The following is a 25,717-nucleotide window of genomic DNA, read 5'->3' as shown; positions in this document are numbered from 1 at the left end:
AAATTTATTATATATAATTCTAACTATTTTTTTAAATAAAAATGTATATATTATTTTAATATTATATAAAATAATACAAATTTTTTTAATTTTTTATATTTATAATAACTCCAGGTGACATAACTGGTTCAATTGGAGAATTTTTATCCTTGTTATAGTTATAACGAGTTCTTAAATTTGTTGGTCTTTCACCATAGCAACCACTTTCTGACATTTGCCTTTGCATTGTCCATGGATGTTTATAATTTACTTCTTTATTATCTTTAAAAAATCTTTTATGATTAATGTCATTTGATGAATGTGGAATATTAATAGTATCAAGGTAATTGAAATCATCCAATACATTTTCACATGATGTTGATACTTCTTGTGATTGACTAAAATATCCAGAAAAACATTGTGATCTTCTTCTTAAGTATCTAATTTGTTGATAGTATCCTTCTCTAATATTTGTAAACATTAATTCAACTAACTCTGCCCAAGCCTCAATAGCTTCTGTAGGTTGATGAGCAGCACCATCAAGAAAAACACACTCTGTTGTAATTGAATTAGCCATACAGGCAAAAAAATCTGCCTTAAAACCCCATTCTCTTCTTGAGACTTGAAGTATACCAAATTGCATTGAAATTTCACGAATTTTGTCTGCTGAATGGACATGTTTTAATACTTGATTCATGTAATCTCTAAGTGCTCCAGTAAATTCATTCAATTGATCTGTATTTAAATTTGTTATAAATAAAGCAAAATCTTCCCTTTTGTGAGCCATCCTTGAAATAATCCTCGATGCAATGTCTCCTCTTGCGTTCTCCATACAATATTTAATAATTTCCTGACTTGATGATGATATTGGGGCTATCTTTTTTAATGCAATTAATTTTGGAGGTGAGACATTCCTTTTGTTGGTGGCAGTTTTTGATGTAGCTGAGGAACTCCTTATCCCATTCTGAATTCTACGGTCGTTTTTTTTATTTTTATTTTTAGTAAAAATATTTAAACTACCACTACTTCCTGTCTTGGTTGTTGGTTTATTATCTATTATATAAGAATCATCTGAATTAGTACTATTTGTACGACTAGAATTATTGATATGTTTTTTATTTTGTTCTATTTTATTTGTTTCAATATATGAATTATCAAATGAATTACTAAAACCAGAATTTAATTCATTTGTAGATTTTTGTAATCTTGATTCTTTTTGGCCCATTTTTAACTATAAATATATATTATATAAAATTTAATTATAATATAGTAAATTATTATTATTTAATGTATTAACAAAAATTAAGTTCAATGTTATAATAAAAAAAATATATAATTAAATATTAAAACAAGTAACTATTAAAATGAAAAAAAAATTTAACTAATCTAAAAATTATATATTAAGATAAATGGTAACAAAAATTTCAAAAAAAAAAAAAAACTACAAAATTTATATTTTTGAATAGGGGCTTTATAATAAAGTTAAATTAATAAAATTATTACTGAAAAACGGAGTAAGTAAATACATATGTAAAAAGATCTTGTGATAAGTATATTCATTACAGTTTAGTTAAACGCCTAATTTATAAGTGGATTCTTAAAAAGTAGCTTGTTAAAGTTGTGTAGCTATAACTTTTTCTAACTACAAAATATTTTAAAGGTAAAAGATAATCAATGCGTGGGTAAATTAATATTTTCAATAAAGAAAATATTTAGATTATCTCAATTATCATTATTTTTAATCCATATATTATTTTACTCTAAATAAGATAGTTTTTCCTAAGTTTTATATTTATTTATTAACTCATGTATTTAAAAGAATACATAGAATTGTTAAGTAAAAATAAATATTTTTTTTATTGAAACTTTGTAATGTTTAAAAGTAATCTGATATCAAAGTATTTTTACACATTTTTATACTAAAAATAATATTTATTGTTAAATGTTTTTTATAAAAAAAAGGTTATTATAAAGTATGATTAAAAAAAAAATTTAATGCTACAAAATAATTTGAATTGCTTTTATTATGTATTGTAGTTCATTATTTAAGTAAAAAGAGATAATTATGTAGGTAATCAAAATAAAAAAAAAGATAGTAAATAATAAGTAAAAAAAAAACTATTTTCTCTTAATTTAAATAGCAATTGAATTTTTTTTAAAGTAAACAAATAATAATGTATTAAATTATGATTTCAATAAAATAAAATAAAATAAAAAAATAAAAATATTTAAATAGAAATAGGTTATCAAAACAGGTATAAACTTAAATTTTTAATATCTTTGTATTTACAAAGTACATTTAAATAAAAATATCCTATATATTTATAACATAGTTGTAAAAAAAAAAGAAAAAAACTTTTACCATATGAAACATAAAAATTTAATTTTTAGCTTATAAAGAAATACAAAATATGTTAATATACTACTAGTTTTCATTAACTTTTACATAATAAAATATTACATTGTAAGAAGTACATTAAAGGATTGTTTAAAATAAAAAATATTAACTTTCTATATTTGTAAATAGAAAAGCATTAAAATCATGTTAAAAATGTATTAATAATAAAATAAAACATTTTCCATGTATATGAAAATTAATCATTATATATTTATTATTTTTTTTTAAAAAAAAAATTTTTTTTTCTATATTATATACTTGACATAAATAAAATAAAAAAATTATTATTATATTAACTTGTTATAAGTTCACTAGTCAAAACAACATAAATTTCTTGTAATAAAAGATTATTTAAATTAATTATTATAAAAAAGATATATATATTTTATACTAAGAAGTACTTTTATATTTTTTAATTCATACATTAATAGCAAATATTAATAAATAGCAAGAAACATTATAATAAAATAAATATACAAAAATTTTTAATAACTATTATAATATATTATCTCATTTTACTTAAAAATGTAATTATAAAAAAGAAATTTTATCAAAAGTGATAAAATATATCATCTTTAAATTATTTATAATTTGTAATAAAGTATTAATTATATTAATATAAATAATTAATATTTAATATATTTTTATATTTATGGAGAAATAAATTTATCACTTACCTGTGCTATCTTTTTTGTAACACTTCTTGTAGCTTTTTTTAAAAAAACATTTGATGATGATTTTTGATTAATATTATCATTTAAATTACCTTCATCTTCATGTGAACGAACATTATAAAGAAAATCTATAATATTTAAATTGTTGAAGGATGAATATTCTGGTTCACATTTTATTGTACCATCATTGTTCATTGGTGATATGGATCTCATTCGACTAGGTGTCGTCTTACAAGATGTTGATCTCATTATTTTAGAAGATGCTTTTGGATATAATGAATTTCTATTCCAAAAATAATTTTGTTTATCTCCTATTTTTGAGTTATATTTTTCAGCTAAAAAAAAAAAGAAGAAAATTTTAGTAAATATTTTAATTTTAAATAATAATTTAACAAAATTTTACCATATATATATATTCATTAATATAAGAAATTTTATAACTTAAAAATATAACTAAAAGTTATAATAAATATACTCGGTAAATAAGAAAAAAAATATATAAATTTAAAACATAACAAAATTATATATGTACTTCACTTATTAATTGTATTCTAAATAAAATTGAAAATATATCCGAATATAGTACACAATATTGTATATATTAAAAAAAAATTTTCAAATTTTCAAAAACAAAGTTAATAAAAAAAAGTACAAGTACAATGTTTCAAAAAAGCTAATATATATAGCTTTAATCAAAGTATTTAAGGAAAAAAAAAATTTGTAATACTTTTAATACTAAATGAAAAATGTTAACATCCCGATGGTATCAAAAATCATAGCTATAATATATAGTATTTTTTTTATAAATTGAAAAAATTTTTTTCTTTGTTAAAAAAAATAGAATACAATAGATATAAATAATATAAAAATTATAGTATGATTAATTATGTAAAGAAGTATTAATTAAATATGGAAATTTGTTACTATTATTTTTTATATACTATTTAGTATATTTGAAAAAATCATTTTAAAAACTATAAAAGAAAAATAAAAATAAAAACTAAACTTCTATTTCTACTTTAAATTATAACATAATGACATATTGTATATTTATTTCAAATGTTATCTCATAAAAGCATATAATGTAATGTGGATTTTTAAATGAACTTTTTACAATATCACCCATGTATAAAATATAATAAAATACTTAAAAGAATAAAAATTACTTTAAAATATTGCTTTTTAAACAGGTATTAAATGGATAATATTTTTTTTTTTAAAACAAAATTTTTTTGTTTTAACTTTAAGCAATTCCATAAAATGCTATTAACTATATTATATTCGGTATTTAGCTTATATGTTAAAGCCAAAAAAAAAAATTAATTTTAAAATGTGTACATGATAAAGAATTTAAAAAAAAAAGAATTTTTTTTAATAAAAATGTTTATAAATTTAATTAATATTATCTTTTTTAAATTAAAGATATACATTAGTGAGAATAAACTTTTTAATTGCACAAAAAATATTGTGTACAATTTAAATTTTAAAGTTCGTTAAGATTGTTTTGTTAGGATAACAGAAAAAAAAAATTAATCTTTAAAAATACTGTATATATATTAATGTAAATTTAATTTGTATATATAAATGAATTAACTCTCAATTATTTCTTTAACTTTAAAAGATAAAAAAAAAATTTTGTTTACCTTTAAACATTTGTTTGATATTAAAAAAAAAAAGTAATTCCAAAAATATGAGTAAAGTTCCAATGATTAATGCTTCTAGTGACATGAAAAAAAAGTGCATTTTTAAATATTAAATTTAACAATAAAATTAAAAAAAAATATATTTAATATTACATAAAGGTACAATCATATTATAATAATAACATATACTTATTAAATAAATAAAATCTTAATAATAATTATTAAAACTTTAATTGCTATTCTTAAAAAATTATATTATTAAAAGTTAATGTTAAAAAAAATAAAAATTTTTATCAATAAAATAATCAAATAATTTGAATATAATATGTGCCTTGGTAAAATTATATACCCATAAAAATTCATTTGCCTTGACTGAATTTTTATATATAAAGTAATTTATTTATCTGTATTTTTTTTTTTTTAAAAAACACACAAGAATAATTAAATATACCCTTTTACTAATAACAGAGGTAATTAATTATATATGTTCTTTTGAAATGACATTTAATTATAAAAAGATGAAAAAAAAAAAAATGTTGTAAACAAAGGTATTTATTTCTGTTTTAGATTGGTGGCTAAAAATGTTTTATTAGTATTATAATTTAAAATAAATAATTTACAGAGTTAATAATATATAATAAAAAATATATATATAATGTTAAATTTGTTTTTTTTTATATCACTTAAATATTTTAAATTGCCTTTTTACATTTCTCATTTTATAAATTAATATTAATTAATAGAATATATATATATATAATGTATCAAATTTGATTTATATTTTATAGTATTGTTTTTAATATAAAAAAAAAAAACTTTCCTTTTTTTCATATTTTTAAAAAAAAAAGATTGTTTTTTTTTTGCAAGATTTAAATTTTAATATAAATTTTTCTAATAATATTTATTAATAAAAAAATTTATTAATATATAAACGTTATATTTCACTTATTAAATATAAATACGGAAGTTTATGATTCTTAAAGAATTTATTATTAATTGAGGTAATAAAAGATATCAAAACAAAAAATTAAGAAAAATTATTAAATATTTATTATGATAAGAAAAAAAAAAATATAATATATAGTGAGAAATATAAATCATATATAAAAAAATAATTTGATAAAAATGTTGTATAAATATTAGATGTCTAATATGAACAATACTTAAGATATAAAACATTTCATTTTAAGTTACGATAGATAATAATAAAAAAAAAAGTATATATGATAATATTATGGTTTCAATAAGTGGATGGGCAAATTTAATTAAAAAATAAGGATAGATAATTTTAAAACTGCGCAAATAGTATATTTATAGATAAAAATTTTTCTGTGATAAATTAATAAATAACTTACTTGTGTCGTACTGAAATAATTTAAGTTCTGAGGGGCGTTTTATATTATAATTAGAAGGAAATTGTCTGGGAAGATTGGGTAAAATTCTTGGTGAAACATTTCCGAGACTTGTTAAACGGGATACTGATAATCCTTCCTTTTCATATAATTGATGTTGAGATTTATATTTAGCATAAAATGTTTTACCAACACTTTTTGACTTCTTTGTACTACGATTAAGTTCATTAGACTCTTTTGTGAAATAATTATAATCATTATTATCATCACTCTCAAAAGATTTAGAAATATTATACATATTTGGTGATAAGGAATCAAAAGATTTTTGTGGTTCATATTCTCTTGCTGAAAGTGATCTACCTTGATTTCTAAGAAGTGGTAATCTGTCATATGAAGAATTACTAGTTGTATACACTATTGGATGAAGTTGATTTGGATTCATATTATGTAAACAATCATTTCCATGTATAGTATAATTCATTTTAAATTAAATATAAAAAATAAAAAAAACGAAAAAAAAAAAAATCTAAAAAGAAAAAGAAAAAAGTTTTATATCGTATAATGTATTTCAAAAAAAAATTTAAAAACTTCATAAACTATTTAATGATGTAAATTTAAATTATTATTAAATTGTTAGTCTAACAAAAACATAGTTATACTAAAATTGTCAAGAAATAATATAAAATAAATAAAAAATTTTTTGAAAATATATCTCTTTTTGTATATATTAATATTAATATTAAGGAAGCATTAAATAGATTGATAGATAGATAAGTATATTTTTTTTAACTTGCGCAAATGGGTATTTCTTTTTTAAAATGATTTTAAATTAATATATTAAAAATGTAAACAAAGTTTTTTTAAGGTATTCCTAAAATTGATAATTTTTTTTTTTAAAATATAATATTTATAAATTCAACATCAAAAATTATACATTAAATGTTAATAACTGCTTAAATAAATTTTTTTAACCATAAGTTACCTAATTATTATATAATATTTTAAAAATTTTCCACTTATTTAACATATATTTAAATATTTTTTAATTATATTTTTATTGTTAATCTATTATGATATTATTTTATGTGTTACGTAGAAAATATAATTAAATAGAAATAATAATATAAATTGACATATCAGAAAGATAAGTTATTAACTATAAATTTTAGTTTTAACTTAAAAATGTAGTCATGTTAAGAAATTCTTTTAATATTTATGAACTATTTAATAACCAACTTTATTTTTTCTACCATGAAATAAAAATTGTGCCATAATGTTCAAAAATAACAAAAAATTGAATAATTAATTTGATAGTTTTTGGTAAATATTTATTTTAACATTTCATTATAATTATTGAAGTGTATGATAACAAAAAAAAAACTATTAGTGGTCTATTTTTGGTAATACTTAATATTATATCTTATTTTAAATACTTCTTTTTTAATGTATACAATATTTATTACCATACATTTTTTTAAGCATAAGATTGGTTTTTATAATTCATAGGTATACTTAAAGAAAATTTCAAAGGTTCAAATTTTTAAATAATAAACATAAAATTTATTTTAAATGCATTAATCTTAAAAATTTATAACAAAGTAAAGATAACAAATTTTGTTTTACTTTTAAATAGTACTCTTGAAATACAATTAGTAGATTTATTTTAAAAATAACTATTTTTGTAGTTAAAATACTAATAAATTAGTAAAAAAAAAATTTTTTTTCTAAAAAACAATTATATTCATAATATTATTCTAAATTTGGATAAAAAGAAAAACATACTGGTTAATATATAGTATAATTTATCAAAAACATAAAAGATAATTAATTCATAAGCATGTAATTGTAAAAGACAAGATACTCACAAAGAAACTAAAATTATATGTATTAAAGAAAATGGCGATAATTTTTTACTATTGAGGGGTTTATGTTTCGAATTATTCTACCACTTCACTTCAATTGCATAATTACTAAGGCAGTTTAAAGTAATATATCACATTTCATTTTACTATTTAAAGTATTTTTTTTTTAATTATTATTCATTTCTACTTTAAAATAAACTTATTTTTCTTTTATAATTATGAAAACTTACTATAACAATTTATGAAAATATTTTTATAAATTAATTTATTATAAATAAATATTATAATATTCGGTAATAATTAAAATATATATACTGTTAAAAATAAAAGAAATGGTAATTAAAAATTATAGAAATATAATAATTGATATCAAATGAATAAAATAATAAGAAAAAGCATAATTAAAAATGAAATAAAATAATTTTTACTCATATAAAAGGTAGTAATATTTTTTTATAAAAACAAATATAAAACAACAGAGGAAAATTTTTTAAAATGTTTAAAATCAGAAGGCAATTTTAAGGCATATATAGATAATCTGATTACATTACATCAAGTGTTACTAACAATAAAAAGATATTTTTTTTCTACTAAAATTACATCCTATTTTAAAAACATTCTTTGTTAAAGTATAATTCTTTTTATGTATACAAAAAAAAATGTACAATTAAATTATATCACTAATATCATTAGAAACATTTATTGCCATACAATAATTATGATATCGTTTAAATCAACATAATTAGAAATAAAATTTTATTTAATTTTGATGTATTAAAATTTTTAAAAAATAAAAAAAATTGCTTTTTAATTTTTGATTATTTTAAAAAAGAAAATAAAAAGTTTTTTTTTTATACATTTGGCAAATGTTGCAAATTAAAAAAAAAAAGAAGAATGTTGTTGTTAGGAATTTTTTTCTTTAGTTGAAATTTTTTTATCCTCTTGACATAACAATAATATTTTATATTTATATATATATTATTTTTTTTATATATAATAAAACAGTTTTAATTATTTTTAATAAATTATGAAACTTATATTCGTTATATTATCATGAATATATTAAATTACATTTTTATTTTTTTAAACTCATATCATAGTTTTAAAAAAAAAAAATATTAAATTTTTCCCTCATAATTTCAATTATTCAAGTGACAAAAACATGTTAAATATATATTATTTTGTGATTCAAACAAATACAAATATATAAAGAATTATTTTTCTCACTTCATTAATTTATCTTAAAAATTTTCATTAAAAATTATATATAATCATGTTATATTATCACAGGTTTATCTAATAAAACATGGGTATAAGATCAAAAATTTGTTTGTAACAAATCAATTATATTTGTTTCATTGATATATATTTAAGAAATAAGTTGAAAAGTCACAAAGATCAATTTTAAAAAGCTTAGTAAGTTTAGCTAAATATTATATAAAAATATATATATATTCTTTTATTTTATTTTTTTTTTGTTTATATTACAATTTATAAATTTCTGCCAAGATTAACCTATTAAGAAAAAATTAAAAAAAATTTTTTTTTTTTTTTATTTCTTAAGAACAAAATAACATAGTGAGGTTAACAATAATTAGAGAAATATTTTATAGATAGTTTTATTTTTATCTATTATACACAAATTAGATAATTTTTATTACTATATATTATTTTAAAATATTATAAAACATCTTACAATTTTTTTTTATAATTAAAAAAAATTTTATTTTTTATTGAATAAAAAAATATATATAAAAAATATAATTAAAAAATTAATAAATTCATTGTAGAAATTTACTTCATTTTATAGAAAAATAAAAGAATGCGACTATGGATATGTTCATTACTTTTTTATGCCTTCATTTTTTTATTATGTGAATTGGGAAGATTTCAATTTTCAAAATTTAACAAATCAAAGCATAATTCTATTATCATTATCCTTGAGGTATAAAATATTTATATCAATTTAGGTGAAAAATTTATATATTTTTTAGTTTATTGGTACATTACAAATTTGTTCTCCGATGTTTGATGTAAATTTAGTTATTGAGTCATATGGAATGACAGGAGTCTTCATTGAAATAATTTTTATTGAAATTTGTAATACCTACCTTTTGAGGGATGCTTTTGGTGATCCATGCCTTTTGATGCAAAAATTTTTAAATAAAAAATCATGGAAATGGTTTGGTATATTGTTAATGACACAATTTTTGGCTGGTTTGGCATCATTTAAATTGGCAAAGTATTGGTGGAGTTTTGAGTTTCATCCAATATATAATGAAATGATTAGTAAACAAAATTGTGAATCTGACTTAACGGTAACATTAATTTATGGAATGTTTGTTGAGGCTATGGGTGTAATTTCAGCTAAATATATTGGATCTATACTAGAAAAATATATTAATGATGAGACATGGAATATCTTTTTGAATGCCATTTCATCAGGGATAATTTGTGTATTAGGTATACAATTAACAGGAATGTATGCTAATCCTATTGTAGCATGGGCCTGTACATTCAACTGCCAGGGTGTTTCACATTTTGGACATTTTTTAGTTTATTGGATTGCTCCAATTATTGCTCATTATGTTGTGGGAAATTTTGATGAGGAGGAATCTGATGGTAAACTAACAAATGACAAAATAAACAAAGAAAATTTACCTGAAAAATATAAAAACATTGAAAGGGATATAGTAAATAATAAAGAATCAGATGATTATTACACAACGGAAGAAACAGTGATAAATTCAAGCAAAGAAAATATTTTTACTGATGGAAAAAGTATTGAAAACGACATAATCACTACTTTTACAATAGATGTAAATAAAGATAAAAAACTTTTAGATGAAAATATAATTCACAATGAAATGATAAGTGATAGTTTAAAAATAAAATATACAAATAATAGTGATGATGAGGATTATGATGAAGAAGAAGAAGAAACTTATGATGAGGAGGAATCTTCAGAATGTAGTGTAACACAAAAATATAGCACTGATTAATAGTAGTTAATAAAAAATTTTGGAAACCATATTTAATACTAAATTTTATCTTTTTATTCATACATATTCATTGTTCTATCATATAACTACGTGACATTTTTGATAAAAACGTAATTTGTATATATATATATAATGTAAAGAAATTTTTCTTAATAAAACAAATGTTTAAAACATAACTTTCTTTTACTTAATTGTTTGTATAAAATAATAAATAATTATACTTTAATTTCTCTTTTTTTTATATTATTAATATTTGTATAAATAATTTTTATTGACTAAATAAATAAATTACTTTTATTCAAATTATATTTCAAGTTTTATAAAAAGTATATATTAAAAAAAAATATATACTAATATATATATAAAAAAATTTAATTGCACATACTTATTTTTAAAAATATTAAACATCTTATAAAAAAAAATTATATATACCCATTTTTTTTTTACCCATTTATAGATTAGTTTTAAAAGACATATTTTTTAAAATGGAACCTTGGAAATACTCTTTTCTTTATTATATATTTATTTTTATATTTTGTTATTCTTTAAAACTACTTTTAAATAAAGTTTATAGTAAAGAAAATTATTATAGTCAAATTTTTTATGAAGTATGTTTATTTAATATATTTTTCTTTTTTAAAGTTAAAAAAAAATATAACTTTTTCAGTTAATTGGTACAATTCAAATATGTTCACCATCTTTTGATGTTATTTTTGTTTTGACACATTATGGAATATTTGGTTTTTTTATAGAAATAACATTTCTTGAGTTATTAAATAGTTATTTTTGTAGGGAGGCTTTTGCTGACCCAAGTCAATTGGTAATACAGTTATATAAAAATAAAGATAAAAAATGGTTTTGTATTTTGTTATCTACTCAACTAGTTGGGGGGTTTCTTTCTTTTTATGTGGCACGTTGTTGGTGGTCATTTATTAATCATCCATCATACTATGAATATCTTATAAATTCAACCTGTCATAGTCATTTAAATGTTTCTATTTTAAATGGTATGTTAATTGAGGGATTAGGTGTTGTTGGAATATATTATATTTTAAAATTTATTAATAAGAATGTTAAAAATACAATGATTGCCAATATTTTATCAGCAATGAGTGTAGCATCTGTATGTGTTGGTGGATTAAATTTTACTGGAATGTATGCTAATCCCATAATAGCTTGGTCTTGTACATTTAATTGTCAAGGATTATCACATTTTGGTCATTTTGTTGTTTATTGGATTGGTCCTATATTAGGAAGTATGATAATTAGTAATAATTTAAAAGAAAATATCAAAGAAAAAGTTAAAAAAAGAAATAAAAAAATTATAGATGAAAAAAAGATGGAAAAATCTATAAAACAAGAATAAAAAATATTTTTTTTTGTTTGTTTTCATTTTGATAATAAATTAAATAAAAAAAAGTTTAATAATAATATTTTAAAATTCTACTACATTATTCCAATCTTTTTAAAATACATAACTTTAATTTAACTTATTATTTAACTTTTTAACTAATGTTTAGGAATGGTAGGCGTGTAGTATGTGCTATATCTGGAGGAATAGATAGTGCAGTTTCAGGATACATATTACAAAAAAAAGGTTTCAAAGTTACTGGAGTATATATGAATAATTGGGATCCATTAGAAGAGGATAATTCTAATTGTAATAAAGTTAAAGATGAAGAAGATGCAAGATATGTATGTGATAAATTTGGAATTGAATTTCATAAATTAGATTGTGTCAAAATTTATTGGAATCAAATTTTTGTGGATATGTTGGATAATTATACAAAAGGTAGAACTGTAGTTCCTGATGTTATGTGTAATAAAATAATCAAATTTAATGAATTACATCGATTTTGTAAAGAAAAATTTGATATAGATTATGTTGCTACCGGTCATTATGCTCAAAATAGTTTAGGAAATTTTTTAGAAAAAATTATATATAATAATAGTAAAGAAAAAGCTAGATTATTAAGGGCATCTGATCCTGTCAAAGATCAAACATACTTTTTAGCTTCTCTAAAAGAGGAACAATTAAGAAGATCTATGTTTCCAATTGGGAATTTACTTAAAAGTGATGTTAGAAAAATTGCTAATGATATTGGATTAGATAGATTATTAGATAAAAATGAAAGTATGGGGATTTGTTTTATTGGTAAAAGAAAAAATTTTAATAATTTTTTGGATAATTATGTAGAACCAAAAATAGGGAATATAATTGAAATTGAAAGTAAAAATATACTTACACAACATAATGGTATTCATAATTTTACAATTGGTAAAAGAGTTCGCCTCCCCCACCAAATATATCAGTGTCATGATGGTTTATTTGTAAGTAAAATTGATAGTGAAACAAATACAGTATATGTATGCCGTGGATCTAATCATAGTAGTTTATATTCTAATTCTTTTATTCTCCATAACACTACATTTATAAATGATAATATTTCTAATTTTTCAAATGTTAAATGTTTAATTCAACGAAATCATCCACCAGTGGAATGTCAAATAAAACAATTAAATGATAAATTTTTACAATTAGATTTAAAATATTATTTAAAATCTGTGGCAAATGGACAGGTAATTTAAAATAATAATATTATTATAAATCTATTTATTTTTTTTAGTTTTGTGTTTTTTATAATAAAAATGAATGCCTTGGTGGTGGTGAGATTTTCTCTTCAATAAATCTTTTTTCCAAATAACTTAATTATATAAAAAGAAGAAACATATGTTAGTTAATGAAAATTTTTTATTTTAAAATAAAATTATATTAATAAAAGAAGTTTTTATTGAAATAAATTGTTATCATATACTTTTTCTATTTAATTATATTATGTGATATATATAAAAATTTTATACAATATATCTATAAATTTTATGTCCTACCAATAGGCATTAATTTAACTAATATTTGTTGAAGCTAACAATAAAAATTAGTTGTAAATGGAAATATTTACTTATATAAAAAGAATAAGAATAATGTATCAATTAAGTAGATAATGTTAGTTAAAAAATTTATTCATATATAGACAAAAAAGATTACTGAATTAGTTCACCAATAATTTTTTTTTTCTCCACTGTCACTAATGAATTCCTTGAGGAATAAATTTCATTTTATATTTAAAAGTATATCACTTTATTTATTACATATAGAATTCCCTTGAAAACAGAAAGAAAAGTAAATTCATTTGAAGGATAAATATTATTTTTGTTTGTTTGTTAATATTAATATACAGTTTTGCACTTAAAAATTTATCTTACTTTTTAAAATACCGTGATTAAATAAAAAAAATTTTTTTTTTCATTTTAATAAACAATATTTTATTTATACTAATTAAAATAATTTTCAAATATTTGGAAACTAAATTTATTTCAAAAATATCTATATACTTTTATGTTAAAAATATTATTATAAATAGTATATTTTGTTTTTATAGTAAAAAATGTAATGCCATTCTTTAAATCTGTTCTTAAATTTATCAAATACCAAAAGAGAATATCCATCTATTTTTGTTAACATTTATACATTCTAAAATAAAAGAAATAAGAACAATAAGTAACTTAATATAAATATTATAAAAGATATAAAAATTTTATTAAAACCATTTTTTTTTCCTCAAAATATATTTTATTTATTGTAAATATATTTTAAAAAAAAAATCATTTTTATACAATTATTCAATAAATTTTTAGTGATACATTTTGTCCTAATATACCATTCAATGTTTTCAATTCTTGTCCCAAAAATATAATATGTTTCATTAAAAATAAAATTATCTAATATTTTCTTCTTTTTTTTTCTTGATTCTTATTAAATTTATTTTTAATTTAATATTACATACTACCAAAATAACAAATAAATTTTCTATTAAAATTTATTATTAAACATAAGGAAATTGTCAATCAAAAATAAGCTCTACAATGATAATTTTTATAAACTATTTTGGTTTTAAAATATTTATTAAATATGTGTTGTAAAAAGTTTTTAAAAATTTTATATTATTTTTGGTATTTTCAGAGTGTTGGTGGATTTATTTAACTTAAATATTAAGTATACCTTTATCCTTTTTTTTTTTTTTATTTTTTTTTAATAAATTTTTAAAAATAATAATAAAAAAAAAGTTTTTTTTTTATTAAAAAAATTTGAAGTGGGTATTTATAGTAATTATGATTAAATATAAAACTTTAATATATTCAACTATTTTGATATTTTATTTATTTCTACATAAATTTTCTTTGTCACACAAAATTTTATCTAAAGAGTATGGTTTGGCTGAAAAAGATTGGGGTAATCCTTGTGCTAATGATGCATGCAAGTTTTATTTTTTTTTTTATTAAATAATTTTATATTATATTAATTTTGTAGATCGCCTACCACCAGAATCTTTTAGTAAAGATATGATAAATAAATTAAATAGAGATATTATGATGAATGATGAAATTATGAATGATGAAGGAAGATTATTAAAATATATTTTATATAATTATGATAAGGCAGTCAGACCTGTTATTAATGCTACAACATCAGTAAAAGTTTTTTTAGGATTAACATTAACACATATTTTTAATATTGTAAATTTATTAAAAACTTTTATTTTAATTGATAATAAATAATTTAGGATGAAAGAAATCAAATAATGGAAGTTAATATATGGGTTGAACAGTTTTGGAATGATGAAAGAATTCGTTGGGATCCTCTTGATTTTGGTAATATAACAAAATTAACATTACCAACAAGTTGTGTATGGACACCAGATCTTGTTATTATAAATAATGCAAGAGATTTTTCAAGGGGTTTTGTTGATACAAATCTTCATATAACTTATAAAGGTGAAATGCAATGGGCACCACCAGCTAAAGTTTATTCATTATGTAAATTAGATGTAAGATTTTTTCCCTTTGAAGATAACATTTGTTTTATTGAATTAGGAAGTTGGGTTTATGATAAAAGTCAACTTGAGGTATTGATTGTTAATAGAGAACAAGGTAAGAATGCCTTTACAATTGATTCATTTATGGAAAATGGAGAATGGGAAATTGTTAATAATAGAACAATTAATCATACTAGACAAAGAAATGGATTTTATTCATCAATTAAATTTGAATTACATTTAAGAAGAAGAATGTTATATTTTATTTATAATATAATAGCACCATGTGGAATGTTATCAATATTAACATTATTTCAATTTATTTTACCATGTGAAAGTGGTGAAAAAATAACACTAGGATTGACTGTTCTCCTTGCTTATTCTGTTTTTAGTTTTAATATTGCAGAAAGTATGCCTGAAACATCAGAAGCAATACCTTTAATAGCTATATATTTAAATGCAATGATGGGTATATCAGGATTAAGTGTAGGATTTAGTGTATTAGTTTTAAATATGCAACATAAAGGTGATGGTGTTACAGAAGTACCAAAATGGATGCATAAATTATGTTTTACTTTTTTATGTAAAATTTTAGCAATTAAATTTCCTTCAAAAATAAATAATATTAAAGGAAATGATAATGGTAATTATCGTTTAACAATTGCAACAAATGAATTTGATGTTATTAGGACAAAAATAAAAAATGAATCTGATATGGAACGCCTCCGAGAAGAATGGCATCGTGTTTCCCTAATTTTAGATAGATTTTTCTTTTTTTTTGTCCTATTTTTAACAGCCTTAACTAGTTTTATTCTTCTTATAATATGTCCAAGATACGCTCAGAGAGCTTTTGATGATGTATAAAAATTAATATTATTTGTTTCTTTTTTATATTTAATATAAATAAATTTTATTGTTTTATATATAACAAAATATATTTTATAAAATAAATTGTTAAACATTATTTAAATAATGATACCTGTACTGATTAATAATGTGTCATGTCATTATTAATTAAAGTACATTTAATTCAATTAATAATGATAGTTTCTATCTCATAAAATAAAAGTATTTTTCTACCTTATAATACTTACTAAATAACATAGAAATTTATTAAAAAGAATTTTAAATGACTATATTCTATAATAACATCATTAATTTTATAAATATATTTTTCTTCTATTATCTTTTACTATACATTTGTCCTTCAATTCCAAAATAAGTTTTATCATTTTGTATATTTAAATAAAAATTTTTATGTATATCTTATTATTATTATTATTACTATTATTATAAGATTTATAACATTCTTTATTATATTATTTATTAAATATAAATTAAATAATTTTCTATTTTAAATATTAAAATTTTTATTATAAAATATATATTTCTTATAATTAATTTCTTTTTAATTAATCAAAGAAATTTATTATTTTATAATTTAATTATAAAAACATGTTAAATTAATTTTTACTATATATTTTATAGATATTATTAAATGCCTCCAAAAAATAAAAAAAACAAAAAAAGAAATGAAAAATGTAAAAGTAAAAATGACAAAAATTGCGACAATAATAACAATTGTCAAAATAATATAGAAAATAAACAGTCTATTATTAAAACTATGTCACATATTGACATAACCTTAGAAGAAGAGGAAAACAAAAAAGTTGAGATGGATTGCCTTATTTCATTGAATTCTATTATTGATAGTATTTCATTTCTAGATGCACATTCTTCTAAATCACTATCAAAAATGAATGATAAAGAGGTAAATATTGAGAATACAATTTTTGATAATAATTCAACTTATTATGATGATGGAAAACAATTAATTTTATATAATTTAACTACAAATAATAAAATATCTCCTGAATTTTATTCAGAATTAATTGTACAACCAGCTATGCAGGTTAGTTATTATAAAATAAAATTTAATTTATTAAAAATTCTATTTCTTTTATTTTTTTAAAATAAATAACTAGTTTTATTACTATATTCTAGAATTTAACTTATAATTTATTATTTTAATTATTTATATTGTATTGTTTTTATTAATTACAACTTTTTTTTTTTCTTTATTTTTAGTATTTTCTTGCAACAGTATGTGATTTAAAGATTGATGATAAAAAAAAACAAAGGTTAGGTGTAAGATATGTCAAAACTCCAGGTTTGTATTAATATTATTATTATTAAAAAGAAAATTATAATAAAATATTCTTTTTAGAGGTTCAAAAATTATTATTAAAATTAATAAAAAAAAAAAAAATAAGTAAAAAAAATGAACTTGATACAGTTGATCCAAATGTTATTATATCTGTTTTAAAGGAAATATTATCACAATTTCCGGGTGGAATTTTTGCAGATGACAATGAAGAATTTATATCAGTTACATTATCATCATCATTAGATTATGCTTTATTATATGTTAGTGGTCTTATTGCTTCATTACCACTTTTTCTTAGACAATTTACATATCTTATTTGTAAATCATTAAATAATCTGGCTAAACAAAGTGCCGGAAGTTTGACAGATTCATATACAGATATTGTTCTTCTTTTTACACCAGTTTTATTTCCAACAGCTATCAAAGATATGAGTAGATTTTTAAGAGCATCAAGAATATCACTTATACTAATTGATTTATGTGATAAAGTTTTTAAACAATTTATGGAAATTGATGAAGCCTGTGAAAATGATGATGATTTTTTTAAAAGTATGTTTATTTTTAAATTATATTATTTTTAATTTAAAATTTTTATTTTTTTTTTTAGAAGTTGTTCAAAGTTTATCTAAATTAGCTAATGGAATGGAGGTAAGTGACTCTGAAACAGATTATGAATCTATGATAAATGAATATAATGAATCATTGGATGTAATAGATACAGTTGCAAGTAGTGTACAAAAATCTAAAAATGACTACTATCAATTTACTTATGTTGAACAGTAATATATTAACAACAACAACAAAAAGCTAATAAGCTTTTTTATATATATTATTATTTTGCTACTTTATCCTAAGCAACTGAAGTGTGTGAAAACGTTTCAATAAAAATTTTTACAAATAATTATTTTTGTTATCTTTTTTTAACATAAAAAATAATTGTACTTGCAGTAAAAAATGTCAAATTATACAATTATAAATTTTTGTAGTAAAAATTTGTAATTGTCTAATTTAATCATTTTTACATCATTAATAACATGCTCTAATTTAATTTGAAATAATTTCTAAATAATGCCATATTTGTTTTTAAAGAAAAAAAAAATTGTTTTTTTAAATTAACATACACTATAAACATAAACATGTTATTTTGTTATAGTTTTTTTTTTAAAGTTAATATTATATTACATATTAAAAATTATTGTTTATATAGAAACATACAAATTAAACTTAGTAGAAATATTAAATATATAACATACGTCAAATCAGTAATAAAAAATATTTTTAAAAGTGTTTAATTAATAGGTATTATTTTTTAAAACATAGTTCATTTTTAAAACAATTTTTTCACAAACAACACTATTTATTATTCATCATTCTTTCTAATTTTAGTCACCTGACAATTAAATTTTATTAATATAAATAATTTTCTAATATAGTTGTTTGATTTTTATAACTTTGATTTCATAAATTTTTCCATTAAAAATACTTGACACTCCTCTTTTTCCATCTGTTTATTTAATATTTCTTTTTCATACTTATTTATTGCCATAAGTTTATCTCTTATTGTTTTACCTCTCATCATATTTTTAGATGTTATCATTGAATCCATACATAAAGTTTTTTCATATCTTTTAATTCTTTCGGTACATTTTTTCATAAATTCATTATCTTTATAAATACTTGAAACTAATCCACCTATATAAGCTTCTTCGGCACTCATTTTATGACTAAATATTATTAATTGTGCAGCTTTAGGATACCCCAATATTTGTGGCATCAAGAATGATGAACATCCCTCTGGAGATAAACCTAATGATGTAAAAGGTGTATAAAAATATGCCTAAAATTTATTTGTATAATATTATTATTGTTTTTTTTTTCTAATAAAAATTTACTTTATCTGAAGATAAGACAAGATCAAAAATTGTCAATGTTGTACAGGCAATACCAATAGCTGGACCATTTACCAATGCTATCAATATCTTGGAATGATTTATTAATTTATCAACTAATTTAGCATAAACATTTTTTAATTTAGGATTATCAACCCTAAAAAACATTTGTTATGAAATTAACAATTGTCACATTGTAAAATAAATGTTAGATAAAAAAAAATATACATATATATGTATTTACTTACAGCATTGAAAAGCTATTCATTGAAAAATCATTTCCACTACTGTAATATTCTCCCTTTCCAGTAAATATTGTCATCATAATCTCTGGATCATTCTCTGCATTGTCTAATGCTTCTAAAATTAAATCATACATCTAAGATTAAATTTGTTAATTTTTTTTTATTTGACAAATAACAAACTAACTTGAAAATTTATAGCATTTTTTTTTGATGGTCTGTTAAAAATTATCCAGAAACATTTTCCATCTTTTTTCATAATAATGTTATTTAATCCTTCATTCATCTTTTTTTTTTTATTTAAAAATATAACAGAATATTGTCAAAATAATATAAATATAAATTAATATTTTAAATTAGTTTATAAGTTGTATGTATTCTCCCTTTAAATGATTACCATTCTTATCTATACAACATTATTAAAACTTACCTATCATATAATGTGTTCTATTTTTAAAATACCTATATAAACTAGATCAAATTATTTGTATAATTTTTAGTAAAAAAAAAAGGAAGAATAAATCAATTTATTTCATGGTGTTTTTAATTCTTAATTTTTAAAAAAAAAAAAATATTAACTTTAATATTATTTTTAACATAATTTTTGCAACAATTTGTTTTATAGCTTAAATAAACATCAAATATCGATATATTATATTGACATAACATTGTTTCAAAGTAAAAGTTTAACCCGTTTCTTGAACAAATATAACCTTGATTTTTGAAGAAAAAGAAATTTATACAGTAATTAACTTATTACATGTTATTACAAATACTTAAAGTTATAAACACATATATATATATAATGCTGTATATGTCTCCGTTCTTATTTTAAAAAAAAACAAGCTATAATCATATTTTTTTTTTTCACTATTTTTAAAGTTTGTAAAAATTTATTAAACAACAAATATTTATTTTTTTTTAAATAATAACTCGTTGAAATAAATATAGTAAAACTTTTAGATATTTTAAATTAAAAATTTTTTTTTACATTTAACAATTTTTATGTTTTGGAAATGTGCTCTCTTTGAAATATAAAATAGTTAAAATTTAAATTTATTTAATTAAATACTATTTGTACTATTTGAGAATTTAATTTATATTATTTCACTTACTTATATAAATTTTTTTTTTCTACAAATTCTAATAATAATATATATAAAACAACCCCCCTCTAAATTATTATTTTATATACTCTCTGACATAAAGTTTATTTTGCATCCACTTACTTGATAAATAATAAATATAGCAACTACTATTTCTCTTTTATCAATAAGTCGTTTTTCCATTACTCCATTGTTAATCGATAATTCTATGGGGGTACACATTAAAATATAGTACTTTTATTTTTAAAACACACTATATTTATATATATATATAGTTTTTATTTATATTTATAATTAATTTATTATTATTCTTTAGTAATTCAGGGGTCATAACATAGACAAAAATGCTACGTAAAACAATATTTCAAGCAACTAGGATTTTTTTTGAATTTGGTACAACTCGTTGTCCCCAATTACGATATCAAGCTAAAAAGCTATCTATGGGTAGGATTCCATCATTTGTCTTTGCTGCAGCTATATCAAGTCAAGTTGATGATGAAAGTGTGACTAATTCAAAAAAAATCGATACAGTTAAATCAACATGTTGTGGAATCCCAAAAGGTTTTAATAGAAAAGTATCTAAAATTAATAATTATGGAAATTTTGGTGATGATGCTTGTTTCTCAATACAAGTTGAGGATAATTCAGCTTTTGTTAGTGCTGTTTTTGATGGTGTTGGTGGTTGGGTAAGACATGGTATAGATCCATCTGAATTTTCTTCAACTCTTATGAGGTTTTGCTATGAATTGGCAAAAGCTGGAAAATTTGATCCAAAAAGACCTGATTTATTGTTAAATGATGCCTTTAGACAAGTTATATTTACATCAGACCCTCGACCAATTGGGAGTAGTACAGCTTGTGTCTTAATTATTCATGATAGTGTATTATATTCAGCTAATCTTGGAGATTCGGGATTCCTTGTTTGGAGAGATAATGAAGTTATTTATAAAAGTAAAGAACAGGTACATTATTTTAATGCTCCATACCAACTATGTAGTCCACCTGATATGAACGGTAAAATCAATTTTTTTATTTCATTAATCAATTTTATTTTTTATAGGGAGAAGAGATTTTATTGGTGATACTCCAGAACATGCTCAAATGAAAGCAATAAAAGTTGAAAGTGGTGATTATATTCTCTTGGCATCAGATGGATTATGGGATAATGTACCACAAGAAATGATAAATAAACTTCTAGCATCGATAGATAAAAATGATGAAGCAGCATTACAAAATATATGTAATTCATTGACATTGTGTGCAAGGCAATTGTCGTTATCTAAAGATTACATGTCCCCATTTAGTTTGAAAGCTGTCGAAGAAGGATATAAAACTAAAGGAGGAAAACCTGATGATATTACATGTATACTTATCAAAGTATAGAATAAAATATCATCTAATTGAACTCTAAATTCTAAGTAATTTTTTAATGAATCAAGAATTAAGATCTCATGAAACATGAAAAAAATTTGATTTAAGTTGTTTATTTTTTCTACACACGGTTAAAAGACATTATAGGTTAAAAATTAATACTTTTTAATGCCGTTATACATATGTTTAAAAGTATTTTGAAAATCTAAACAATTTTCAAATGAAATTATTTTAGTAGGAATATATAATTTGTTAAATATTTTTTTTTTATTTTACGTAGACATTTGTGTAGTCAATAATAAAAAAAATATGTAAAACCGAAATATCAAGATTGTTTTTTAGAAGCAAATTCTGCTTTTATATTTGCAACCCTTTCTTCTAGTCTCTTTTTCCATTCTGGCCGGGGATCAGATTCAACAGAATCTTGACCAACATCAGGTTCCTCTGGCTTGGATGCCTTTACAAAAGACATGCCAAATGTTTTTTGATAAACACTTTTAACAGCTTGCTGTTTCGTCAACCCTGGAACATACTTAGCTCCACTAGAAGCAACTTTGATCTCTTTTCTTAAACTGGCATCGTTTGTAGTTTTTTTTGTTACTGAATTATCTTTAGAAAAACCTATTCCAGGTCTTAGTTTTGCTTTAACTTTAACACTACTAACAAATTTTTCTCTTTCATTGAAAAATTTTTCAACTTTTAATGCCAAATTCATTAAATCATCACTTACTTCATAACCATTAAGTTCAAAATTTTTAACCATTTCAACGGCAAAATTTTTGTCATTTTCAGTCATCAAAGTATAAGCATCTCCTTTTTGTCCAGCTCTCCCAGTCCTACCAATTCTATGCACAAGATATTCATACTGTCTAGGGACATCATAATTAACAACTGTTTTTACATTAGGTATATCTAATCCTCTAGCGGCTACATCTGTTGCAACTAGGCAATCAATGTCCTGTCGAAAAGCCAGTATTTTTTCATTTCTTTCAAATTGTGACAGATCACCATAAAGTAAAACAGCTTTGATACCTTCTTTTTTAAGTTTTTCATATATTGTAACTGAATCTACTTTTTTTGTAACAAAAATAATTACTTTACCAGAACTAAGAAACTTAATGATATTTTTTTGAAGCCAGTTCCATTTAGCATCATCAGTATTTGGTAAGACAATTACATGTTGTGAAACATCGGAATTAACTTCATTAAATTCACCACAAACTATTTTGACTGGATCAGATAAAACTTTCAATGCTAATTTTTCAACTTTATGTTTAAATGTAGCACTAAACATTACACATTGACGATCAGGCCTAATTTGATCACTTATAGTTTGAACTTGTGCTTCAAAACCACATTCAAACATTCTATCAGCTTCATCAAATACAAGAAAAGTAACATTTTGAAGATTTGTAGCTCCATCTTTAACAAGATCAATCATCCTTCCAGGAGTACATACAACAATATCAGAATATTCTTTTAAATCTTTTGTCTGCTCATATTTATTTCCACCTCCATATGCACAAACAGTTTTTATGTCAAATGGTCGCCCATATTTACGGCATTCTGTAAAAACTTGAAGCGCCAGTTCCCTAGTAGGTACAACAATCAATACAACTGGACCTATATCATTTGTACGTTCATCTTGACTAAGAACATGTAATATAGCTGGTAATACATATGCCAAAGTTTTTCCTGTACCTGTTTGAGCAATTCCCAAAACATTTCTTCCAGACAAAATAGAAGGTATTGCTTGTGCTTGAATCGGAGTTGGTTTTTCAAAATTATGGTGACTTATCATTGACAATAAAATTTTGTTTTGACTTAAATGTCCAAAACTCACAATTGGAGCTTTTGTATATTTTCCATAAACTTGAATTTTATACTCCTTCCTTAGCTCATATATTTCATTAGGAGTAAGTTTTGATATATCTTCATGTTCTATATATATATCTGAAACAAATGGTTTATAATTAATCTGTGAATGATCAACAGGCTCTAAAAGTTCCATTTCTTTTTTATGTGTAGCAATTATGTTACCATCTTCATCATATTCATAAAAAGTATCTTCTTTTTCTATTTGATTTTCATATTTTTTTAGATATTTAAAATATGCTTCTTCCGAATCTTCTTCTTCTTCAATATCCATTCGGTAGTTACTACTACTACTGCAACTAACTTCATTATTTTCTAAAATATTTTTCGATTTTTCTTCAGATTCTTTAACATCTTTTGCAGCTTGTTCTGTTATTCCTGCCATAAATGCATCTAGTGGATCTTCCTCGTCATCTGTATCATTTTTAGCCTTTTTTGCTTCTGGATCATCACTATTGTTTTCGTCTTTAAAAAGATAACTAAAAACATAAAAATAGAATGATATGTTTCAACCTACTCCATGTCCAGACGTTTTCTCGACTCCATATTTTTATGAAAAAGTATGTTAAAAATAAACAATATTTGTTTGTAAACTTTAAAAAGTGATATATCTTACAACGAAAAGAAGTTTGGAGTGCAATATCTTCAGTCAAAGTGATTTCTAATATTAATTAACGCTTTTAAAAAACAAAAACATTTACGATATTTTGTTTATACTATTTTAATTGATTATTGTAAATACACCACATTTAATATTAATTTCGAAGTTGTTTGTTTAATTTTAATTAGTTACCAAAAACATAATTAGAAACAACTACTGAGTTACATTAAGTAAAAAATAAATTATGATTTCAACATATTATTTTTTTTTACTTATTTTATAATCTTTACTTCCTACAAACTATAAAATGTAGTTTTTTTTAATCTACCTTAACGCATAATGCATATCTTTACAGCTATTTGATTAGTGAAAATGAATTGTTATCAGGTCTACCTACTTTTTCTGAAATATTTTTACGTAGACAATTTGTGTCACAAATAAATTTATATCATTTATGAAGTAAATAGTAATATTTATTTACTACAAACTACAATATTTTAACAGCATTTAATTGTTAATTTAACATGTCTATCATCTTGTTTCAAAGGTCAGTATTAACCCATGACTATTAACAATATCAAAATAATGATGACATTTGTAATTAAGATTGTGATATTCAAATTTTTAATACTATTTCTTTTTAAAAATTTTTTGATTGTATTATTTTAAAGGTTATTTATAG

At 20.5% G+C, this 25,717-nt stretch overlaps 7 protein-coding genes across 7 annotated transcripts; 4 read left to right on the top strand and 3 right to left on the bottom strand.

The window, feature by feature from the left end:
- Positions 1-85: 85 nt before the first annotated feature.
- Positions 86-6,527, bottom strand: SRAE_2000266300 (Hypothetical protein; the record flags this gene model as incomplete). The annotated part of the gene is made up of 3 exons (XM_024653757.1): positions 86-1,210; positions 3,055-3,386; positions 6,050-6,527. The coding sequence occupies 3 exons, from the start codon at positions 6,525-6,527 to the stop codon at positions 86-88; spliced, it is 1,935 nt and encodes a 644-aa protein (XP_024507202.1).
- A 3,203-nt stretch (positions 6,528-9,730) lies between these two features.
- Positions 9,731-10,910, top strand: SRAE_2000266200 (Aquaporin-like domain-containing protein; the record flags this gene model as incomplete). The annotated part of the gene is made up of 2 exons (XM_024653756.1): positions 9,731-9,853; positions 9,903-10,910. 2 exons carry the CDS (start codon positions 9,731-9,733, stop codon positions 10,908-10,910), a joined length of 1,131 nt encoding a protein of 376 aa, XP_024507201.1.
- Positions 10,911-11,395: 485 nt separating this feature from the next.
- Positions 11,396-16,648, top strand: SRAE_2000266100 (Nicotinic acetylcholine receptor family and tRNA-specific 2-thiouridylase family and Neurotransmitter-gated ion-channel transmembrane domain and Neurotransmitter-gated ion-channel family and Neurotransmitter-gated ion-channel ligand-binding domain and Rossmann-like alpha/beta/alpha sandwich fold domain and Aquaporin-like domain and Adenine nucleotide alpha hydrolase-like domains and Nicotinic acetylcholine-gated receptor, transmembrane domain-containing protein; the record flags this gene model as incomplete). The annotated part of the gene is made up of 8 exons (XM_024653755.1): positions 11,396-11,518; positions 11,578-12,166; positions 12,448-13,044; positions 13,108-13,490; positions 13,538-13,577; positions 15,175-15,225; positions 15,280-15,485; positions 15,533-16,648. The coding sequence occupies 8 exons, from the start codon at positions 11,396-11,398 to the stop codon at positions 16,646-16,648; spliced, it is 3,105 nt and encodes a 1,034-aa protein (XP_024507200.1).
- A 760-nt stretch (positions 16,649-17,408) lies between these two features.
- On the top strand, positions 17,409-18,734 carry SRAE_2000266000 (Rho GTPase-activating protein domain and Rho GTPase activation protein domain-containing protein; the record flags this gene model as incomplete). The annotated part of the gene is made up of 4 exons (XM_024653754.1): positions 17,409-17,696; positions 17,873-17,954; positions 18,012-18,500; positions 18,559-18,734. The coding sequence occupies 4 exons, from the start codon at positions 17,409-17,411 to the stop codon at positions 18,732-18,734; spliced, it is 1,035 nt and encodes a 344-aa protein (XP_024507199.1).
- A 661-nt stretch (positions 18,735-19,395) lies between these two features.
- Positions 19,396-20,368, bottom strand: SRAE_2000265900 (Enoyl-CoA delta isomerase 2, mitochondrial; the record flags this gene model as incomplete). Its single annotated transcript, XM_024653753.1, has 4 exons — positions 19,396-19,788; positions 19,844-19,997; positions 20,089-20,219; positions 20,270-20,368. 4 exons carry the CDS (start codon positions 20,366-20,368, stop codon positions 19,396-19,398), a joined length of 777 nt encoding a protein of 258 aa, XP_024507198.1.
- Positions 20,369-21,532: 1,164 nt separating this feature from the next.
- SRAE_2000265800 (Protein phosphatase PTC7 homolog) lies at positions 21,533-22,571 on the top strand (the record flags this gene model as incomplete). Its single annotated transcript, XM_024653752.1, has 2 exons — positions 21,533-22,202; positions 22,249-22,571. 2 exons carry the CDS (start codon positions 21,533-21,535, stop codon positions 22,569-22,571), a joined length of 993 nt encoding a protein of 330 aa, XP_024507197.1.
- Positions 22,572-22,884: 313 nt separating this feature from the next.
- On the bottom strand, positions 22,885-24,980 carry SRAE_2000265700 (ATP-dependent RNA helicase DDX42; the record flags this gene model as incomplete). Its single annotated transcript, XM_024653750.1, has 2 exons — positions 22,885-24,913; positions 24,952-24,980. 2 exons carry the CDS (start codon positions 24,978-24,980, stop codon positions 22,885-22,887), a joined length of 2,058 nt encoding a protein of 685 aa, XP_024507196.1.
- Positions 24,981-25,717: the final 737 nt, after the last annotated feature.

Source organism: Strongyloides ratti (genome assembly GCF_001040885.1).
Source record: "Strongyloides ratti genome assembly S_ratti_ED321, chromosome : 2".
Classification (NCBI taxonomy): Eukaryota; Metazoa; Nematoda; class Chromadorea; order Rhabditida; family Strongyloididae; genus Strongyloides; species Strongyloides ratti.
Note: the sequence above shows the minus strand (reverse complement) of the source record. Positions and strands in the feature narration are given on the sequence as shown.